Source organism: Gouania willdenowi, chromosome 8 (genome assembly GCF_900634775.1).
Source record: "Gouania willdenowi chromosome 8, fGouWil2.1, whole genome shotgun sequence".
In the NCBI taxonomy this organism is placed as follows: domain Eukaryota; kingdom Metazoa; phylum Chordata; class Actinopteri; order Blenniiformes; family Gobiesocidae; genus Gouania; species Gouania willdenowi.
Window position 1 is genome coordinate 26,316,004 of NC_041051.1, and position 24,009 is coordinate 26,340,012.

At 37.6% G+C, this 24,009-nt stretch overlaps 1 protein-coding gene across 1 annotated transcript; it reads right to left on the minus strand.

Annotated features, from left to right (window-relative positions):
* Window positions 1-379: 379 nt before the first annotated feature.
* Window positions 380-23,866, minus strand: LOC114468523 (ral guanine nucleotide dissociation stimulator-like 1). The gene is made up of 17 exons (XM_028455483.1): window positions 23,535-23,866; window positions 17,025-17,314; window positions 15,619-15,663; window positions 15,317-15,513; window positions 14,433-14,587; window positions 14,104-14,346; window positions 13,889-13,992; window positions 13,489-13,573; window positions 9,172-9,243; window positions 8,588-8,680; window positions 7,141-7,173; window positions 6,777-6,898; window positions 4,798-4,887; window positions 4,309-4,438; window positions 3,247-3,579; window positions 1,457-1,571; window positions 380-1,382 (listed from the first exon to the last, which is right to left on the minus strand). Exons 1-17 carry the CDS (start codon window positions 23,556-23,558, stop codon window positions 1,243-1,245), a joined length of 2,271 nt encoding a protein of 756 aa, XP_028311284.1. The 5' UTR covers window positions 23,559-23,866; the 3' UTR covers window positions 380-1,242.
* Between the last annotated feature and the right edge of the window lie 143 nt (window positions 23,867-24,009).

Consider the following 24,009-nt stretch of genomic DNA (forward strand, 5'->3'; position numbering starts at 1 on the left):
AACTATAAAGTTACTACAAATGCTTGAAAGATATTTTACAAAAATGTAAACATGTCAGTGTTTGTTTTGCAGTTCGGGAGAATGACTCAGCAAGAAAATTGTGTTTTAAAATCAAGGTGGGGATTCATTTTTTTTTTCAAATTTCCTCCAACATTGGCATTATATTAGTATCTCATCAAATTATTGTCAATATCTGGTAATCTTCAACATCAACAGCAATTTATCCAACACACACAAAAAAAAGGATTAAGTCAAATGTGTATTAATACAATGTAAGAAATGAATCAGCTAAAAACCATTTTTGATTTACATTTTATATTTGTTTCATCACCTCATTAATTTTTTGTCAGAGAGACAAAAAGACAAAGGACATAAAAAATATGTTTGTGACAATGATTTTTATTGTGCACCTAAAGTTGGAGGTTAATTCTCATCAGCAGCTTTAACGTTATTAAAAAAAACATAACTACTCATTTCCTTCAAGTTTCTCTATTATTGAAATGATTATTGAGCTTCAAATTAAGCCAGACCTCACAAGTACGGTAATAAAACCTCAGTGTTTAACTTTTAAATACATGTCTTTTTTTTTTTTTTTAGTGTATCTGGTAAAATACTTACAATCGGAGTGGTGCGTTTCGTATATTCTATGAGTCATAAAAACAACATGAGTTACAAAAAGGTGCAGTCATTATGAATCACAGTGGAGCGAAAGAGTTTTCAACTGGCAACAACATTTGGTAATAAATAAAGAGGAAAAACATAAAATACATGCTTTTAAAAACGAGTCTGGGCAAAGCATTAACACTGACACATATTTCTACACCGTCTTCTTTCTGGTGTGACTGAGCCTAAGGAATGCCATCCTTCCGGAGGAGTCTCTGCTGGGAACGTCTCCGCCCACTTCTCAGATGGCACGCTGGGGCGACCTCGACTCCGATGACGCTCGGCAGATCGACGCGCCGCCCACCAACTGACCCCGTTCCCTTTTTAACCTGGCAGGTTATTCAACGGCGTCAGAAATGAGGCCAGTCTTCTGATCCCACGCACAAATCTGCTACATTGTGGAAGGATTCACTTTTTCTTCCATCGGACAAACAGTCACGGAATGATTCGTTCCCACCAATCGAGGCGTTTCTTCTCCATAAAGTGCAACTGTCACATCGTGTTAGAGTATTAAAACTATTGAGTTTACAAATAGATTACTGCTAAAGTTTCTTTTAAATCAATCTGTCTTCCGAGGCTCTACTTTGTGAATCGTCCCAGACTAGCCGTGGCTCTCAAAGGTTTCTTCTGGCCTTTGTTGTACTGTCGCAGGACAAAGTCAAAGTTGGCCGTGGTGGACATGGCATAGAAGACATTCGCCTTGTCTGGCACGAGCAGCTCTGAAAACAAACAAATTCTGTGAGGATTTAAAGGCATTTCCAATGACGTAAAAGCAAATGAGGAAATTTGTGACCTCGCTCCTGGGAAATGACTTGAGTCAGAGTGAAGTCCTGCCAGTTCATGTGTTCCAGGTGATGTTTCTCCAGAGCTCTCTGAATCACCTGAGCAGTTTTGTCCTGACTGGTCAACTGTGAAAGACAGAATCACAAAGAGCTGCTGAACACACACACACACACACTGCACTATCAGCATTTAACCTGCACAAAGCAGGAAAAAACCCTATTCATTTTGTACCACTAAACAACTGGCAATGACAGGCCTCCCTGTGGACCATTAGCATTAGCCTGCTGCGTCAGTGAGTTGGGGAAATTTGAGGAGACGTTACATCTTCTGCAAGCTTTTTAAAAAATAAAATTAGAAATAATCATGAATTGAATATTTTGCAGCCCTCTGTTTAACCATTTTTAAATTTTTTTTTTTTTTTTTTTTTACTGTCCTCTTTCCATTTTCAATTCTAAATCTTATCCCTACTGAACACTTTTACTCTAATGCACCCATTTGTTGCACTTTGAGATTTGTTTTAAATGTAAAGTGCATTATAAATAAAACATTATTTTTATTACAAAATATAGCGATATCAAAACGCAGGAGATAATCAAAGCCCAAAGGTCTCAATTGCTGCTAGAAAATGTAGTGATGCTATTGTTGAACAAGAGCATGTTTGTATCTTAAACCTGGCCTGTGCAGACTGTTCTAGTTTGATGTTTTTCATTTTTTTTAAAACTAATATGCAAAGAATTTTGTGACGACGACATGGTTTCAGTCTCTTTTGGCATTGCATTCGCAGAGCGGCACTTTTTGCACTTTAAATAGGAAAAAAAATGGTCTTTTGTTTATGTTGTATTCATCACTTAAGTTGAAAAGATCATATTTTTGCATTTTTTTCCCTTTCAAAAAATGTCATCTCGTCATCGTGAACCCAGTATCACATATCGTCTTGTGAATTTTGTACGTTGTCCCACCCCTATTAAACACAAATGAGTCTGACCAACTGTGTGAATTTACAGTTACAGGAAAATAGGTGGAAGAGCCAATCCTAAATCAACCAGCATTTTCCAGACCTGGAACCACAGAGTAGTGGTCTTTTTTTAATATTTGTGTGTAAATGTGCAACAAACAAAGAAAACAAGCAGCAATAGAATAGAGTGGAACAGAAAAGTTAGTGGTCTTGATGACATCATTTCAGTTCAAGTTAACGTGCTGTGGAGACAGGTTATGAAAATGTTTTATTTTTTAATCAAGTACGGAAAATCCTCAAACTGAAATAATGCCTTAGCTCAGGGTCTCAAACTCTTCAGGGGGCAAATACGGAGCAGTTAGAACATGATATTCACTTTAATATTTCTATATTTTGTGACCAATTTCTATTTAATATAGGAAATATTATGTTGTAATTTGAGGAAAATTTAAGGAATTTGTAAAAATTGAGTTTGACTTTCAAAATGACTGCAATCATGCAATATTAGCACTGGGAAAACAGGTAGCTCCTGCAAATATTGTTGAGTTTCATTTACACAATAATTATTGTTTTATCTGCCATTTCATTTTCTCCTGCGGGCCGTATTGGATGCTCCAAAGGGCCGGATTTGGCCACCGGACCATGAGTTTTACACGTGCCTTAACTGGAACTGTGCTGGTCTGAACTTGTTTTCTGCAGCCAAATGAAGCCGTTGAACATCAAACATGTTTGTCTATAGTAGAACAGTCTAATTTGCATGTTTACGCTTGAACATGCAAACGTCTCATTAAAAGATCAACCACAGGGAGGCTAACACTTTAATCTGTGATGTTAGGTTTGCTCACCAGGATGCTTTTGTAGAGGTTGCCATTGTTGGGGCCCAGATCGACGCTCACTCTGATGATGCACGAGTCGGCCGCCTGACGGTTGTAGAGCGGCAACGACGTCATGGACACCGAGCGTTTGTGCTGGGACATCAGAGGAGGCCTGGGCCGTGCACCGCCGTGGGCTGAAGTGTGCGTAGAGCAGAGATCCACAGGGCTGTCCATCGTGGACGAGCTGGTGTGAGTAGAAGCGTCTGAGGAATCTGCTGCTGAGGAGCTTTGGGAGGACGAGGAGGAGCAGGTGGAGGCGGAGGAGAAGGTGTCGGACACGTTGTTGTAGGAGCTGTGAAATGACTGAAAAACAAAGATGGTGACAGGAGTTCCAATCTGTGTCCTGGAGGTCTACTGTCCTGTCTGATTTAGATATTGTCTCATTTTAGCACAACTTTAGGTTCTGGGGAGTTTGTTGATCATAGTGTGTAAAAGGCAGAGGTAAAAGTAACAGATTACAAATACTCACGTTACTGTAACTGAGTTGCTTTTATGGGTATATTAGTAATTTTACTTGTACTTAAGTACGTTTTAAAAGAAGTAAAGACATTCTTTACATTTCTACACCCAAACTTTACTGAGTAAATTATTATTTTTTGGTTTTAAAATGATCAACAGACATTGTGAAACTACAAAAAATGAAATGAACAGACAACAATCAAATGTACCACGCCAAAATAGGATTGGACGTCAGTTATTTTCTCAATTTTAGAGTGCATAAATGTAGTTATACTTAATTAATTGGTGTTATTTTATAAAAAATAAAATAAAAAATGTACATTTTGACAAACCTTTTATTTTATACAGATGCCTTTGTGGAAAATTAAGTTTAAAAAATGTAAAAGAAACTTTTACTTTGAGTACTATTTACTTTACTGGAGTATTTTATGTACGACTTACTTGCACTCGAGTACAAGAGTGTTACATATGTGAACTATGCAAATCTAGTTCACATGCAGTGCATTTACTTTGCATTCCTTACCTGCAATGAAAACCACATTCAATTGCACAGACGCAACACTGAGCATTTACCTGCAGCCTGTTGGAGCAGGCGGCGTTTAGGGAGGACAAGTCATCGATCTCAGATCCACTGGATCCAGAAGAGGAAACGCTGATCTGATCGGCAGGAAACTTCCTGGATACGTCAGAGACGGTCAGGAGTCTGCAGACGCACAATGTAGGAAAGAATTTAAAGCTATGTAAAATACTAAATACTCAAGTAAAAAAAAATGTTCTTTCCACACAAAAAAAGCCCTTTAAAGTCACATTTTTAAATCTTCAGATAAAGGCCAGATGACAGATTAATGTGCTGCAATTATGCTCAACAATCACACAATAAACAAAATCATAAAACTCAGGAAAACATCTCTCCAGTCCAGGTACTCTGCTGGGCTTACAGTGGAAAGCAGGTTCCTGTTATTCCTTTGTTTCCAAAGCGCTGCTTACTGATCTGTGCTCGTGGTTAAATGTGTTTGTAGTGTGTGTTTGAACAAGCAGATGGACTCTAAACAGGATACTCACGAGGACAGCTTCTTTGAGAGGGAACGTTGGCACCAGGAAGTTGGCGAGCACAGATCCACTGGAGGCTCCAGTTGTCTGGAGAGTTCGTGACTGTAACAATACGAGAATGAGCAGAAGGTTAACAGTAAAACTAAAGGGTTAAGGCCCATTTTGTATGGAGGTGTAGTGTAACTAATAGTTTGCAAAAAACAACAATGAGAAAAAACAACCATCACATTTTAGCTCTGCTTTTTATTATCTCCAACGTACAACTAAATAATAAAAATACCAATTAATTAAATTCAAAACTAGCATTCAATGCTGTTTTGGTGCCATGTTTAATCCTGTTGGTCGGCTATGATGTGATGCATTTGATTGTTGTCTGGTCATTTAATTCTTTTGGGAGTTTCCCAATGTTCGTTGATCATTTTAAAACGAAAAATAATAATTTACTCAGTAACGGTTGGAAAGAAAAAGCCTTAGTGAACAATGATAAATCAGTACCTAACCAGCAACACAAATATCCATAATTGTAAACTCTTGTTACACTTATCCTACGAGAAAAAAAAATTAATATAAAAATCCAAATAGCCGGTGTGCGTTTTTGGTGTTGTTGTTTATGTGGTTTTGTATGTTTCTCTGTTATTTTTGTCTATTTTGTAGTGATCTTGTGTATTTTTCTCTCATTTATTGTGTCTATGTTGTCAGTTTTTTGTGTTACTAGCAATGATATTTTTCTCTTATTGTGTTTTTGTCGTTTTATGAGTTGCTGATAATATTCAGTGTGGTTATCATTTTTAACTAAAAACATTATAAAACCCCATATTTTTAATGCTTTCATTTAATAATTTTCCTCTCTCTGTCTCAAGTACCCCCTGTAGTGCCATCACGTACCCCCATTTGAGAAACACTGCTTTAACTGGTGCATCTCGTATGAAAGCTGATGTGTTGAGTTGCTGATCCACTTCATCACAAACTTGACTTTCCTATCATCAGCTCAGTTTGTCAGGGCTGAGTTTCAGTTGCATTGTTTGTGTAAACTAATAACCAACTATTATCAGAGTAACATTGTTTTTGTCAGCAATATAACATCTCTCTAATAAATCAAGGAAGTTCTGCGTGCGTGTGTGTTTGTGGAGCACATTTCTCTGTTCGACCTGAAACTTTTTTGACAGCTTGCACATAGGTTGAGCGTGTGCATGCATTATTATGGACTTACTGGGTGTTGCAAAACATTTATTTTAATTTTATTTAGCATTCCTGTTTACCCAGAAGTGAAACCTATTCAGCTTTTGGCCTCAGTGTGAGGGGGCGCTAGCACACCAATCTGTTCATTTACAACCTCTAATAATCAGTAGAAGAAGACCCTCCTCCAGTCCACAAAAAAGGTCAATATTAAAAACATTTTTGTACTGCTAAAAGTTATTTAAGTGTATAGCAAAATATTTAGCTTCATTTTGTTTTGAGATTACGGCTCCCAATTTTAATTGCGTTGTGGTACTTCCGGCCCGGGTCTGTTTTTTTCTCGCTCAAGTCTCAAGCATTGGGTGTGAGACAAACGCATTTCAACAATCTGTGACGGAGTATGTGCATACGCGTGTATGTGTGTGAGAGAGAACCCACGGAGGAGATGGAGAGAGTCCCACACAGCAACCAGGAGGACAGGTAGCGAGTCACACGTACACACATCTCAAAACACGCCCTCACCACACATAAGGAATTTATAATAAAAATATGCTAAATGAGTAAAATAAAACAAAAAACTAAACATTTATACAAAAAATACACAAAACGACCACAGAAATGCACAAAAACACAAAAATATGAAAATGAGTCAAAAGACACAAAACTAAAAAATTATACAAAAAAAAAATGCACAAAAAAAATCTGGTTGCTATGTAATCTGACAACTGCATTGTAGAGATTTTTATCGAGCAGTCACACCCTGATGGTGCATGCTTGTGTGGTAGGAAGGTAAAATGCGTAAAACAAAAGCACACCTCTGCTGATCAGTAAGTAGCTTGATTTCCTGCAGCCAGGCAGCGACTCTGGGGTGATTGGGAAGGTGGTACTGGGAACACGACGCCTGCAGCGCTCGAATCTGTGAGAGAACGTCAAACTCCTGCCGGGACAGAAAACGCGTTGGTTAAGCAGAGTGACAGACGCATTAATGTCCTCGCTGTCGTCATGTGTTGCACAACTAGTAGCAATAAACAGGGGTGTTAGAAAGCCGTCGTGTTGCTCTGATGGAGAGGAACAAGTTTAAAGAGGAGCTCAGGAGGCCTCGGCTGTTTGTTTAGACGTCTGCTGAGGAATGTGACAGAAAGGATGAGTGCTGTGCAGAATAAGGAAAAAACATCTTACCCTCCTTCTCTTCTCAAAGTTTATAAGTCCACCCTGTTCAAAGAGCACAAAGTGGAAAAAACTGAGTCAGAGCAGAAACTCTAAACACTGCTGTAATTATTGTGCAACCACAATGTAAAATATATTGATATATTAAACCAGGGGTGTCAAAAGTTTGATCCTAAGATTTTAAGTGGGAAAACAAGTCATTTCAACATTATTGTGCCTTAGTTTGTACTTTTACATATACATAACATACAAAATATGTAATAAACCGACCATATCCAAGCAATAAGTGATAAATAGTCCCAACAGAGTCTTCACTTTAAATTTCTTAGATTTTGTGACCAATTTCTATTTAATTAAGAAATATATTGTGAAAATTGAAGGATTTTTGTAAGAATTTAGTTTTTTCAACTGTTTAACATTAAAAAGAAGTGCAATCATGCAATATAAGCCACGAGAAAACTATGGGCCCCTGCAAATATTGTTGAGTTTCATTTACACAATGATTCATGTTTTCTCTGTCATTTTTATCTGCTCCTGCGGGCCAAATTAGATACTCCAAACGGGCAGATTTGGGTCCCGGGTCATGAGTTTGACACATGCATTAAAAGAACAAAACAAATGCATTTAACCTTATGGATCTTTGCTGTGTCAAGAAAAGGATGTGTTCAAAATCAAGAGGATTAAATTATGTAAAAACACATCTGTCTAAGACTCCACATCCCACAATGCAATGCATGAAACTTTTCAACAAGGTCAAATAGAGTGTTTACGGTGGATATCAAAACTAACTTTTGAGCATTAATTTTGACTATTTTTATGAATTTTTTGAAGAAATGATCTTCGATGTAACACTTTATAATAACTGTCTGTTATGAGTAGTTAATAGATCAATAATAAACTGTTAATTAATTAGCAATAGCTTGTTGAATATTTGCTAACAGTTTGTTTATTGATCATCTATAGATACTTACGAGCAGTTAGTTAACAATTTATAAAAAACATGACAACTGTATGTTAATGATTTATTACTGTACCTTATAGATAACCAATAGATCATGAATGAGTTATTAGTCAAGTTAAAGCCTTAAAGACATAATTTTATTTATCATTTTTATTTTTATTTTAAAGTTGCAACTATTCCTCATTTACTAACAGTTACTTAACAAGTCATTAGTAAGTAGCTTACGAATCGCTTATTCATGATCTATTACTAATTTATAACGTACAGTTATAAATCATCAACATACAGTTAACAATTTATAAATTGTTATCTATTGGCAATACATAAGGCACAGTTATAAATCCTTAAACTGTTAGCAAATATTCAACAAGCAATGTATAAGTCATTAACCAACAGTTTATTTATGCTCTATTAACTACAGTACTTGTAATGGATAGTTGTTATAATGTGTTAGAAAATCATAAATGAAATATGCAAAGTCATTCAGTTTCATTGCACCTCCACAGTGTCAGGCAGAGCAGTGTCCAGCATGGTTAGCACAGTCAGGTAGGTGCCCAGGTAAGGAACCACTCCACTGGATGCACCAGTACTCTGTAATCAGACAACGTGTAATTACACATATTGAGCCACTGCGTCAGATTATGTTTCTCCCTTAAATCCACTCGGCTCCCTCGCTTTAATCTTAATACTGAAAGTGTTGACAACACACACACACACACACGGTAGGTCCCAGATAGCAGCGCTGTGGCTTCATATTTCAGCCTGGGAGAAGAGAAATGACTCATAAAAAGACCTGTGCTGCTCTATTATTACTGTCCTGTAATCCTGGTGATGGGAGGCCATTTGAAACATGTTGAGCTGGGGCTAAAGATAGGTTGAGCCTCTGCCATGCCAGAGATACTCCACCCACCGCAAAAGAAATCTGCGGGTTTTCCAAGTCCGAAACGAGAGACTCAGCGTTTGGTCTGAACCTAAACATATCCAATGAGGGAAGTGCTGATGTTGCAGGGAGGTGGAACTCTGAAGATTAAATGCAGGCTTGAGTTGGCACTCAACAAGTCTCCCTCTGAGGCCTAACTCACCATCTGTCTCGAGAGCCGGTACTGCTTGAATGTCTTTGGAGAAATGCTGTCCACGGTCGCTTGGCCTTCATCCTGTAGAATATAAAGACAGTCCAACACTCAGGGTTCACACTTTTTACACAAGGATTTTTCAAAATCTTTCCAAAACAGGTGCCAAAAATATTTTTGGAATATTTCTTAAGTAATGATGCGTCAGCTATTGAATGTAACACTAAACAACCACTAACGAAGTGATACCATGTTCAATCCTCTTTAATTAACAAACACTTTTACCCAAAGTGATGTACAACACAAGGTGTTAGGGTTACGGGACTAGCTTAACGTCACTTTGAGATAACACTTAAAGCTGATATCCAGAGTTTCTGAGAAATCTATGTTTATGTATGATTCTTTTGAAATACAAAAAAATACCTAACTAGTCTTTTACTTTGGTCATTCGTATACATTAATGTATACAAGTCCTACAGACCCCTATAGAAATGCAAGAAAGCACCGACTGCACCCAGCCAATAGGCTTCAACTTCCTGTTTTTGAGACTGTCAAAGTGATTGTGGAACCGTGCACGGAAACAAGGCCGCGAGTCACAACAGCAAACAGGTAAATATGATTTTGGCTCTAACCTGACTCATAGACATATCAATGTGACCCGATGCGACCCTGTTCCGCGATTCACGTGTAGAAAAGTAGAGGCGTGGCTTCTGGTAGAGGCAATGAGAGGAAGTGAGGTTGTTTAGGGCGGGACATCGAGACGTTTCTCAGAAACTCCGGATAGCAGCTTTAACATCTTTTGGGTTTAATATATTTTAAACACTAAAATAAAATAGGCAATATTTCCAAAACAGTTATTATTCCATGACTTTTCCAGGAATTTCATGACCGTGGGGACCATGAACACTAGGTTTAAGGATAAAACAATCTACAGTACAACAGGAATACCTTAAAAACTAGACATTCTATAAAAATTACATAGACAAAAACTCTGATGCTACCTCCTTTTAAACTGAACTAAATGTGGACACCCAATGCCATCTGCAATATGAATTACACCACAGGGTTTTAAAATCAGATAAAGACTTTCATCTGGTGTAGATAAGTCATTTTTGAATTTCGTGGCACTGACTATTCATCTAACTTTAAAAAAAAACAACGCAATCAAACCAAATCAAGTAATAAATGCTGTAACTGTACTATGTCCAGAGTCAGTTTTTTTAATGATTGCAGGTAAACAAAGTTTTTTGTAAATTATAAAAACAGATTGTAGTGACCTTCAAGATCTCTACAAGTAGACCTCGGTTGGTGAAAACTACCAGTCATTGGATTACAGTACACAAAATTTGATCCTTCATTTTTAAAACAGTAATAAGCATGAAAGTCTGCATTTATAGAATATGTACTGTACTTTGAATACTGTGCATATCTGTAATAGTTTACATGAAAGTATCGCTTTTCTGGCCTCAAATGAAGAAGGTCCTGGTTTAAAGCGTCAGGGTGGAGATTTGGTTATTTTGCATGTTCTCCCTGTGTTTGAGTGGGTTTAGCTCTTGGTTCTCAGATTTCACCTCAACTACAATAATTTCTAGAGTGAGTATGGGATTTGTGCGTCCAGAAAGCGAAGGTAAATAATTTCCCACAGTCCTATAGAAACACAATACACCTTATATGCAGTTACCTAACAGACCAGAATAGGGGAAAGAGAGGAACGCAATGTCCTCGTCAGTATTTTCCAGTTCACCCTGTTAGACGTGTGTAAATATTAACTCCAAATGAATACGCTTTAATAAGTGAAAAATCCATCCAGGGGTAGAAAGTCATTATTTTCTAAGATGCAACAAGTGCACCATGATCTTATTAGAAGATTCCTATATTAGCTTTAATTTCACATTAGGCACAAAACTGGACCTTTTTAGAGTGTTTAAGGTCAAACCTCATCTCTTTTAATCATTTAAATTATAACAGAAGTGAAAGAATGTGAGATGGCCGGTACGAGCTGGTGAACATTAACCTTCAGCTGTCCAACTCACCCCTATTGGTTCCCTGTGGAGGTTTACAGGAATGAGTCTTCCTCATTTTCATCATTGACAAATATTCCCAGGACTTCAGTACTTGACTGCTGTAAAGTTTTTTCACCATTCAAAAGGAAATCCAAAAGCTCTGGCCAGCTTTAAATGACAATGAAAAATTTTGTTCTGCACGCTTCTCTAGTCTGTTTCAAACTCAAGGCTTGGGGCCAAAATCTGGCCCTTAAGAGCATTTGTTTTGGCCCACAGGAGAAAGTAAAAATGACATAACATGAATCATTGTGACAATTACCAAATAATTCAGTTGTAGATATCTCAGGTCCTCAGATATCAGGACTTACCGTTTATCACATAATGGCAGTCATTTTAAATCTCAAATTATTTCATTTTTTAATTATTTTTTTTTATCCAAAAAATCCTGCAATTTTCCCTCAAATGATTCCACAAATTACCCACATTGATTACAAATGGTCAAAATCAAGGAAATTTGAAGTGAAAATCCAGCATGGACTGTTATGTAAAGTATGGATTACATTCATGATAAAGTTGCTCATTTTCCCGCCTAAACTCTGTGGCCCACACTAGCTTAAACTGATCCGTATTCAGCCCATGAACTAAAACGAGTTTGACACCCCAATACTAGTCCTTTGTTTTAGTCATACACTTAATATGGATACAATACATTCACTTGTAGATGTAAACCTGTAATACAAAGTGTTAACTAAGCTTGGACTCAAGAGCATCAGGCTACGTTCACACAGCAGGTCTTAATGCTCAATTCGGATCATTTCGAAAAATCTGCTTTGTGTGCTCATTCATATTTACACATTAAATGCATCTTCTATCAGTTTGGAGTATCAACAGAATGCGAGCCTGAAGTGACTCGCATGCGCAAAAGTGGTCCTGTGGTAGTCCGTGCTCACGTAGGCACGCACAGTTTACGGAAGTAAATATAGAAGTATCTCTTCCTGGCGTGTGTGGCACTGATAATGTGAATATTATAATAAATATGTATTAATCTTAAGAACTTATTCTCCTCCCGCCGTCTGCTTCTCTAATTACGTCCTCCACCGGGGATTCCCCCCGTCAGTGCCCGATCCTTTCAATGCATGCGTGTAGACTACGTCAATTCCTTACGATAGAGCTCCAAGGACGTGATATTTGAATGTAAACCAACCATATACGACGTTAGTTAACTATTTTTATAGTACACGTGTAAATATGTGACTGATTTGTGGTATTTTTAATTGTTAATTAAACAAAAATACAAAAAGGAAAAAGCACAGCAAGGCGATATATACAAAAACGGATCAAAACACCGTACACAACAATGACAATCAAAAACCAAACAGAAAATAACAAAAAACAAAATAAATCGGAATTCACTACATACCAGGGTTTGAGCCCTTTAAATAGTACACAAACTGCTGTAAAAAAGGCCGAATATGTGTTGAAAGGATCCGAGAGGATCAGGCCCGTGAAAGGATTGGGCACTGACACCCCCCCCTCCTCTCTGGGAGGCAGAATCATTATGACACTATCGCATTTTGATGGCGTAAAGGTTGAGATAGAAAGCGACCTGGCCTTTCAGACAGCAGTCGCATTGCAAAATATCACATACGCATCGGATTTATATCCACATTATGAAAGCGGTGATTTAAAAAATAATATAAAATAAATACAAAAATCAGATATGGGCAAAAAACAAAAACGTTTTTAAAATTGAAATTGACCAGCAGTGAGAACATAGGTGTAGTAGCCATTTTGTGTTTATTGTTGGCATGTTACTTAGTTGTGGATATGTCTTACACATTATTTTCCACTAGGGACACTGAAGGCACTGGGGTGTATATATAGGGGCATAGGTGACAGGAAGGGGAGGTACAGGTAGGGGGAGCATATACAGTTCTCACCAGACCGACATTCACGGTCAAACCAGCACTCAGACAAACCGCTGGAAATGGTATGTTTTGTTGTCATTTTATCCATCAAATCCCTCAAATAAACCATCAAGTCAACTACAATAACGGCTGGAATATCATTGATTGCATCTGCGTAAGACTTCACTCCTACCTGTGTTAAAGGCAATCATTGGAACAGAGGAACAAAAATTGGAACATTGCCATTACAATAGCCTTAAAGACTTGACAAGCCAGAAGACCAGCACTGCATTATCCCTGCCATAAGGTCATTCCCCATAACCGGGTTAACATAGATCTGACAATGAACAGGAGGGATCGCGTTTCTCTTCCACCTGAGGAGCAAACACTATTTCTAATAGAGGTGTTGTCTGGCTCACCTCCATCAGGAGCTCTTTGCTGCTTAGAACACAGTTCTCATCTGGGAAGGTCTCCCAGAGGTTTTCAAATGTAGCAACGCTGTCCCTTGAAAAACAAAAGCAGTATGGGTTATGTCACAACACAAAACTGCCGTCTTTTGCAAATTCCAAAGTGCTGACTCAGATGTAAGGTGCATCTTCCCTTGAACTTTCGTACCACTGAGCAGTTTGTGACCTGGCACAGAATCGAGGTCACTAAAAAACGTACGACATTTGCTGACTTGCGGTCTCAGACTTAGAATTGCACCTGATGAGGGTTTAACAGCCTCGTTATGGAAACGATTATGTAGAAAAGCATATAAACAAGGCTATCCGGAGCGATGAAATATGCAGCCTTTGACACTGCTGTTATCTAACGTACCTGCTGACAGCTGCCCAGGTCTTTCTCAGCCTGTAAACAGCGTTGGACTGCAGGGCCGATAGGATCGCTCGGAGGGAGGAAAAGTTCTTTAAGCGATGACAATCCTGCAAAAGAACATTACAATTCAATAGATTAACGTATATTTTAATTATCCTATCCAATGACTGCACTGCTATAAAAAGGGAAAAGCTCATAAAGTCCTGTCTAATCATTACCTGAGCTACTTTAATCCACTTCTCTATGATTCGAGCCCTAAGCACTGGCGAGGAGAGGAGCAGAGGACAGGCAGCCGCACTGGTGTCCGCAGGCTGGCAGAGCAGAGACCTGATCACATGGTTGGTGACGGCGTTGAACTGGGCAACGGTTGCTCGAATGGTGGACGACAGGTTTTCCTTTTTGTCTCGCTGGGACCACACGCAGCCCAAACACTGATATGGTAGCACTTTGGCAAAAAGAGCCTGAAACGGCAAGAAGAGAAAAAAATGGATAACCATCACTCTAATGTGAACAAGTGACTACCAAGTAAATCATTTATCAAACATACAGAGTCCATTTGCGTCAGCTGCTCAGCAATGGTTGTAGTGGAAAAGTCCATAACGCCACCTTGAACCGAAGAGATTTCACACCCTGAACCATCGTCACCATCTTTGTTCGCGTTTTGCAAATAGTCTGGCATTGGACAGCCGATGTTGGATTCCACTTCAGGAGGGATGCCCAATAAAAACAAACAGTGGGAGGCAGAAAATGACACAAAATTTTAAATGTTTTTGGCAAAAGTCGTGAACTAAAATGACTGAACTACGCAACAAAAGATGAAGAGCATGTGCAGAGCCGTTTCTAGCGATATGCAGACTACACAATTGTATAGAGCCCCATAAGCCACTAATGGGACCCAAAGATGAAGCATGAGATAAAAAATAAATAAATAAACTGCTATCGTAGGCTGTAGCTAGTATTTGATTTGTATTGTTGCTTTAATCACCAGAACCAAATATTGTATGCAATGAAATTGGGTGCTCAGGTTAAAGAGTGAGCAAATTATAAAAGCTATTTACAGAAGAGATGCATAAGCTAAACATAAAACTTAAAATAAAGATTAACAGGTAAAATATAAGAGCTTTTTACAGAAGATGAAGAGATACACAAGATCAAAATGCTACTTAAAGAAAAAAGTGTTTTTTTTATTATATATATATATATATATACACACACACACACACACACTTATTGACATTTAGAGGATTATAATTTTTAAGCATAGATTGTAGCAGTTTGTGGATAATTTATTGGATTAGGAATCCTTCCTTTTAGCATTGGGCCCCATAAAGCTAGAAACGGCTCTTATGTACCAATAAAGGCTTCAATTTATACTTGCAATATGTGTCAGACTTTTGAAAGAAGATGAAAACTTTACATAGTAGATCAAACCTTTCTGGAACTGTTGGAGCAGGGCCTCTGCCTGTCCGGCCAACGAGCAGAAGTTGGGTTGGCAGTGCATGTTGTCGTACACAGCACAGCTGATCCTCAGGTGGTCCAACAGGAGCCTGAGTGCAGCGTGGCGGGGAGGGTCTCTGAGGTCCTCGCTGTAGTCATCCAACCACACCTGCACGAAGGCCAAGAGGGGGCTGTGGGGGAGCAGCGGTGGGTTTTTACAGGGTAAACATTTAACTACAAACGCATGCTGAAGGGGAAGGCTTTTATTTCTGTAGCTCATGAAAATATGAACTTGCCTGCTGTAGCATTCACTGTTGTCCAAATAAGAGGAGGCACTGTCCCTGTGAGCAGAAAAATACAGTTATCCATGCATTAGCCCTTTAATAGACTGGCCCAGGTTGACCAAGTCTATAGGTTCAATTGCACTTGGACCCCGAGTTCTCCTAAATTCACCTTTGCAGGTCACATGTTAAGTTTTTCCCTCAGATTCCCTCAAATGTGCAAATGTTTATAGACCTTGGGCATCATTTCACACCCAGATTATTTTACTAAGGAAATGTAATTGCAGTCTAAACAAAACGTGACTCTGCATACAAATAAAACAGTCAAACCAATATAATCAGATGGTTATCGGAGAAATATCTGTTTATATGAACGCTTACTTAGTAAATAAGGTGGGACGATACATCATGCAACAAAATATCGCGATGAAATGTCTCATAATGCATCATCAATGGTATGATCTACTACACACCAGATTGTTATGGCTTGCTTTTTTTTAAATATATTTCTATAAGTGCAAAATGTCATATAGCCAAAGTATGCCAGTATGACAGGGTTCTCGCCAGCGCTGTTGAGCGTAGGGTTCCCTACGGTGTAATTTTGCTCCCCTATGGACGGATGTCTCCCCCTACGGTGTGTTTCGACCGGCATAGGAGGCTTTTCTGTTGTTTTTTTTCCTTTTGTAATCGGTACTGTCGTAATAATTTTGGCATACTTTGACATCCAGGCATGCTTGTGTTGTCCAAACGCTCTTTTATATCTACATAATCGAGAAACACATACATCAGCCGCATTGTCTAATACAGGCGATGACACCTTATTTATATTTGAAAAGGGCATCTTCTAATCAGTCTTTTCAATAAAATGTTATTTATTGTCTATACAGTGTCTGAGTATTTATTAGTGGAGGACCTATACCAAGCATGAGTAACTCAAACGCCATTCATCATGACCCTTCACCAATTCAACAAAGCACTTTTGGCTTTAAAGTAAGGCAGTAACAAACTTTAGATTTCCTTCAGAATATTTGGCCGTCAGAGGTTATAAATTTAAAAATTTTCAACACGCGCGATCCCCCTATGCTATGAAAAATTCCTGGTGAGAACCCTGTATGACCAATGGTAAAGTCAAATATTGTTCATTGTTCGGTTATTTTCCCAACTGAAATTTTATGGGTCTTTTTTTCTGTCTAAAAATATTTCATAGTTATCTATCTAGGCCCATTAAATCGTAACGTCAATGTATCGCCCCACCCCTAGTCTACTTCGACATGTAGCTGAAGGGTAAACAGATTCCTTGATTGCATTCTTAGTTTTCCTTTACAAACACTCTCTCACTGCCTAAATATTTATTTATCTACCAAAGTATGAAACCAAAAAACAGGCTGAAAATATGTAATTGCAGAAAATGGTAGAACTACCTTTGGAAGAGCAGTTCTATGAGATCTGTGCTGCTGGTGAATGTTCTGTATGTGGACAGGATGATCCTTCCATAGTCCGGTTCTTGGCAGCCATGGTCCAGTAGGTGATTAACCAGACGCTCCAGAGTGGCAGCCTTCAGACGCCGCACCTTAAAGGTCCTGTATTTCATAAAAGCGGAGCAGGGGCTTGTCTCAGCAGAGCTCGGGGAGGGTGGGACGGGCTCTCGACGCAGCGTGACCCCATAAACAGCACCGTCTTCAATCTCCTCGCCCCACTCCTGCACTGGGTTCTGGAAGCGAGAAGCCATGTTTGGTGGTTACACAAACTGAGTTGAACCAGTCTGGTCTACCAGAGCCATGACAGGGTAAAAACCAACACGCAAACAGGTGACACAACACCTTAGACTGAGCTCCTCTGAACCACAACTACTACGTAATGTTTGTTTACGCTCATGAGTATCATTCCAGTTAGGCAGAAAAACTGCACCAGCAAGTTAGAGGGTAGCTATTATCCACTTCAATGCTTTGTGCTAAAAAAAATGCTTACTTTTATTTTCCACAATTAACCTGCAACTCAGCAAATGTGCAATTTCAAAGAATTTTGTGGGGAATACTTACAGACAAATGGACTTTTTTTTCCAAATGTATACACCAGTCAAGAAGATCTGATTATTCCAAAAGCAACCGTTTTCCTTCCTTTAAACTTACATTATAATGATCAATGGTTCAAACACGGGTAATGAGCGCCTTTGATCTGAGTGGTTTTAATAGGAGTAGCTCAAGCAGCGCACCTGTCAGCACTAGACTTAAATCAAGGTTTTATTTGATGTAAATGACAAAGCTCCTCGTCCAGGCTTCAGGTGATGGCACTCAGGACAGCAGCTGGCTTTTCTCATTGGAGAAGGCAGGCTGAACAGAGCTGACCATTATGCAACTTTAATGCTAATATTGATTTAACATGGTTTACATAAAAGGATTTTAAAACCAAGGTAGCACAAATTAATTAAACAGAACTACATTCAGAGTGAATGAAATGTTAATTTAGCCACTTAGGCAAGCAAATAGGTCGAGTTTGTTTTCATGTGTATCTATCTATCCATCTATAAAGCAAGGAACCTCCGTGTGTGTGTGTGTCTCAAATATCTCTGCGAATCAGGCTCAGATTGACCTGAGACTTTCAACATGGCTGCTGCTTGGTTCGAGGGTGTGCAGCGTCAGATTTGTTTGGATTGTAATGATACCGTTCATGAATTATTTCATAAAACTGTCTTAAATGTAGCTTTACGGAACAGCTCAATGTTGACAGGTAGTCATGGTAACTCAAGATGTGTAATTCAGAATTACATTTGCATAAGGAATTGAGTGTTTACGAGGTCAGTTTAAAGAGGATTTAACTTTCATTCTGAATTAAAGACCCCATGTAAACCATCCATGTAAAAGCTACTTAACCTCCCACTTTTCTATAGCAAGACATACTTTCTATGGGCACTGCACTAGTAATACCGAATAATACCAAATATGGTATTTATTTGTTAACTCTTTAAACTGATCTATATTGGCATATGTTGGTACTTTATCAGCCAGACAGTAACAGCAGCTTTGTATAAAAGGATGCATCAAGACAAATAAAAGCAAAAAAATAGAAACAAAAGTTCTGAAACGCATCATAAAAATATAAAATGAGTGCAGGTTTTCACTCATGTAGCCTTTCTGAAATCAAACTATGTGGATATTTTAAAAGATATTATTTCATTGTTTGCAGCTTTACAAGATACAAACATAAAATACTGAAAGTGATAAGACTAACCCTTCTATAATAATCATATAAAAGATGTCAAACTCATGTTTGTTCAAGGGCCAAATACGAACCAGTTAAATCTCAAGTGGGCCACAGATTTTAGGTGGGAACATTTTCATCATTAATGTGGCCTAGTTTGCACTTCTGTCTGTAAATAATGTGTAAAGTATAGAAGACACTGCCCATATCCAAATAAGTGGCATATCTAATGTGGGGAAATAACTGAGAAAACTGCAGGATTTCACTTGGAAAAAACTGAATGTTCTTTGTACAAATTGCAATTAACAATGAGTTAATTTCTATAGCCTGTTTAAACAGCCAAGGCTTACAAAAATACTGTGAAATAAAAATAGGCAAAATAATAAAACAGATAGGAGTTAAAAACAGCAACGCAATAAGCAGCAATGGATAAAACCATAACAGGCAGAGAATGAGAGTGACTAAGTGCTGCCAAAGTGCATTTTAGGACAAGTTTTAAAAGCATGGGAAAACATTAAGGCCTGCAAATTTTGTAGAGTTTCATTGAATTAGTGCATTTGGACAGGCTGAGATATCTAAAATGGGATTATTTTGTAATTGGCACAATGATTCATATTCTGCCATTTTCACTCTCTCCTTCGGGCTGAATTGGAGGCTCTAAAGCAGCAATTCTCAAGTGGTGGGTCGGGACCCAAAAGTGGGTCGTGGACAGCTTGTCAAAAATAAATAAATACTCAATATGCCTTTTATTTTTAAATAAACTTTTCTTTTGACTGGCATGCTGTGAAATGCATGTTACACAGGAAAATGTATAGATTTATGTTTTAAAATATATATATATATATATATATATATATATATATATATATATATATATATATATATATATATATATATATGTGTGTGTTTTCAACAGCTAGCTTTGAAAAACAAAATTTGATTGGTTGAATTCTAAAAAACAAATTGGGTCGACATTTAATGACCGTGGCAAAATGGGGTTCTCAACGGGTCTCACCCTGGGACCCACATTTTTCCACTGTCAATAAATCACGACCCATTTATTTATTTATTTTTAGAATTCAACCAATTAAATTTAGTTTTTCAAAAATAGCTGTTGAAAACATACAGATATATATAATATTTTTTAAAACATAAATCCATATATTTTTCCTTGCAACATGCATTTTAAAATAAAAGAAAGTCCAACATGAGAGACATTAAGTGTTTGTTCATTTTTGACCAGCTGTCCACGACTTACCCAGTACAGGTCTGTGACCCGCAAGTTGAGAATCGCTGCTTCTAAAGGGACAGATTGGGCTCCAGGACCATGAGTTTTACACATGTGATCCAGATGATGTCATCACATGATAGCCAGGGTTATTGCAGATCATGAATAACTCATAGTACAGAATGACTGCCCTGCTATAAACGTCTCCACTGCATCTATGTACAGACTCCTCAATTCTTCCATGTGTATAATAGAGCTGTCCAGTGGGCTTTTTGCTAATATCGTGTGGGTTGACAAAGCATTGGCCTCCACACCGTCCCTTTAAATGCCTCATGCACAACATATTAACCCGAGGCCACAGCAGCAGCAGCCCTGCGTGTTTCCTCTCTAAACCATCACAAATCAATATGCTGCCTTCAAACAAGAACCACTACAGTCAATACTTTAGTGCGTGCGTCACATTTAAAATGGACTTTTCAGCCAAACCAGCCGCTTAAATCGGTTACACATGCTGGGTGGAACACTGCATGTGAATGGTTTATTCAAATTTTCATTGCACAACGACAAAAACGATCAAATCTGTGTCGGCGAGTGCTAACCAGTGTCACATAAGGCCCATTGTCCGTCGCAGAAATGAGTCGGTTACACAAACAGAACTGTGCATTGTCTCACACACACACACACACACACACGCGCGATTCTCAACTGGTGGGTCGGGACCCAAAAGTGGGTCGCAGACCTGTACTGGGTTTGTCACGAACAGCTGGTCAAAAATAAGTAAATACTTCATATTTCTCACGTTGGACTTGTTTTTTTTATTTTGAAAGAAACTTTTTGTTGACAGGCATGCTGTGAAATGCGTGTTACACAGGAAAATATATAGATTTATGTTTCAAAAAAACATTATACAGTACGTGTGTGTTTTCAACAGCTATTTTCGAAAAAAAATTATTTGGTTGAATTCTAAAAAAAATTAAAACTGGGTCACGATTTATTTGACAGTGGCAAAATGTGGGTCCCATCAAGATTTGTGCTTTAAACTTTAAAGTAAGTCTGATTCAGGAAGACAAAATAATAAATCTGGCCAAACTGATAATAATGCTAAATAAGTGCATTACTGGCATTGAAATATATGCATTTTCTACACCAGGGGTTCTCAAACTTTTTTGGCTCAAGTACCCCCCATTCTCTAACTTTTAAATCCAAGTACCCCAATGAGAACATTTTGCTCAGAATTATGTGAAAAAAATAACTTTAGAGCATAGTGATGGAATGAACAAGTGATAGACATTTTAAAGAATCTCACTCTGTAAATAAATTGAATGAAACAATATTTAGTGCTTCCTGAATAATATTATATCTATAGTTTTTATCATTTACAGTCATCTCCCTCCTTTTGTAGTTCGTTTCATTATTCAGCATATTTTCTCTAATTTTTTGTGTGTTAAATTATTCTCTTTAGTGTGTGTTTTTGGTGTCATTTGTTTCTTACGTCGTTTTGTATATTTCTGTTATTTTTGTGTATTTAGTAGTTCATCTTGTGTATTTCTCTCTCATTTATTGTGTCTTTGTTGTCGTTTTGTGTTGCTGGTAATAGTAGGTATATTTCTCTCTTAGTGCATGTGTTTTTTTGTGTCATTTTGTGTATTTTTGTTGTTGTTTTGTGAGTTGCTCGTAATATTTAGTATGATAATCACCCCCATTTGAGAAACTCTGTTCTACACCATATGATCCAAATATGGTCATGGTGTGTTTGAGGCCAGGCTTGGAAAAACAATGATAAATCTATTCTCTTGTGCAGGTGGAAATTGAAACTCTGGTGGAGTTTCCTGTGGTCAGTTTCTATCACATGTAAGGTCGAGGTTAGAAACTCAGTGAACTAGTACCAGGGTTAATGAATGAGCAGCAAAGGCTCACTGAAGCCCTCATGGTTTAATCCAGGGGGTCACCAACATGGTGGGGGTACCATGCGAGGGGCCCGCCTCAGGCCTGTTCTAACTGCAGCACTAGTCTGATTGGTTTAGCAAACTAGGACTTTAGTACAAGTAAATACTGCTGCACTTTACTAGTTTATGTATCAAATTAACCAACTTAAAATGTTGATTTTTTTAACTGAAACAGTGGGACAAATGCATTTAAATGTCGCAGACAGCATTCTGTTAAAGATGCTGCAGATTTGGTGTCATTTTATTTATTTTAAACTGTGAATTTTTGTTAAATATCACAATTGTAAAAACATTACATGTTTCAGGATTCGTTGAGTTGTTAGTTAGTGGCTAGTAAAATAGGAATATGATGATTTCCTGTGAGATATAACAAAAAAAAAAAAAAAAAAAAAATGCATAAATTACGAAAAATGATGTGACCCAATGTTGAAAACATGGAACTCAAATATTTTCACGTTTTTAAGTTACTGCTCGTCTTCCTTCATCAAATTTTCCCTGAAATTTAAATTAAATGGTGAAGATTAAATATTTAAATAGTGTATATCAAACTGGAGGACATTCATATGATTCAGTACTCTTGAAGGAGATCAAAGTAAGGGTCAGAATACAACATGAGTTGCAGTTTTTGGTCCATGTTGGAGCAAAAGGGGAAAATGTATACAGTGTATAGACAGGCCTGTGGTCATTAGAATATGGCTTGTTTATAGTATTTAAATATTAATTTTATCTGAAGTACTGCGATAACCACTTTATTGCATTACACACAAATATCCCCTTTTTCTTATTTCTGAATCCAAGTACCCCCCCCCCGTCCTACTACCACATTTTACTTAGAAAACTATTTAAAAACAACTATAGAGCATAATTATGGAATGAACGAGTAATAACACATGTTTAAAATAATCTAATTTTGTAAATAAGTGGAAAAAAAAAAAAAAAAAACAGTATTTAGTGCAGTGCAGTTTTTTTCTAGAATTAGTTTTTGATCATTGATTTTTTTTTTTTTTTTTTTACTGAATTTTAGTTGAATTAGATTTATATTTCACAAAGTAAAAGTATAGAAATACAGTTGTGTCATTTAAAAAAAAAAAAACAATTTTATCAGAAATTTCAGACAGCCCATTTGAACTCCAATCGAACACACATGGGGTCCCAACCCCAAGGTTGAAAAACACTGATTTAGTAGCTCCTGAATAAATTAGTATAGTTTAGAAGTTTTATTTGTTAATTTTCCATTCTCTCTCTCATGTAACCCCTGTAGTGCCATCCGTACCCCCATTTGGGAAACCCTGCTCTAGTGACCCAATTTCAACACTTTAATGTGCATTTCAGTTCCTGCATGACCATATAACTCACATGGACGTTGTTAGTTTTATTCCTGATTTAAAAAAAAATAAAAATAAAAACGGAAAAAAAAACATTTTAAGATTCATTTTGAAATTCATATATGCTTTTAACACACTTTTTAGAGAGCTTAATGTTTCTCAAATGAACGTAATGTGAATATAAGAGGAGCTCAGGCTGTTTTTACGTTTAATCTAAAGTAAAAAATCACTTACCATCGTTATCTCCCATTTGCCCATCACGTCCAGTCACTGTCAGCTGTGGAACGTCGCTTCACTATCACATCTCCACTAAAACCCAACTGTAAATTAACTTCCACCTGCTAAAACTCCTCACTTAAGGTTGCATTTTCATATTAATTTTTTTAATTAAAAAAATGACACGGGCTCGGACTACATTCAGATTAACGTGTTTAAAACAAACAACTTTACAGCTGTAGAATCGCTACATTTAACACGGGGATTAAAAATACGCGGATGTAGTTTAAATCCAGCTGGAAAATGTGTTTAAAAAATAAAAGTAGTTGTTAACAGCAGTGACTCACCACTGTGACAGTCACAGAGCTGACAGAGACTGGGAGCTTTTATACTGGAGGGTCAGACAGCTGGGAGGGGGCGGAGCCTCAGCCGCCTCACTCACGCGTTCCCGTTTTTTTAATTAAAATGAAATAAAATCAATTATTCAGTAGTT

Coding starts and splice junctions, on each gene's coding strand:
- LOC114468523 (XM_028455483.1), bottom strand. CDS start 23,558: ATGGGCAAATGGGAGATAACGATG. Junction 15,514..15,618: donor AACAGTGAATGCTACAGCAG/GCAAGTTCATAT, acceptor GCTCCCCCACAG/CCCCCTCTTGGCCTTCGTGC. Junction 13,574..13,888: donor ACCTGGGCAGCTGTCAGCAG/GTACGTTAGATA, acceptor TTGTTTTTCAAG/GGACAGCGTTGCTACATTTG.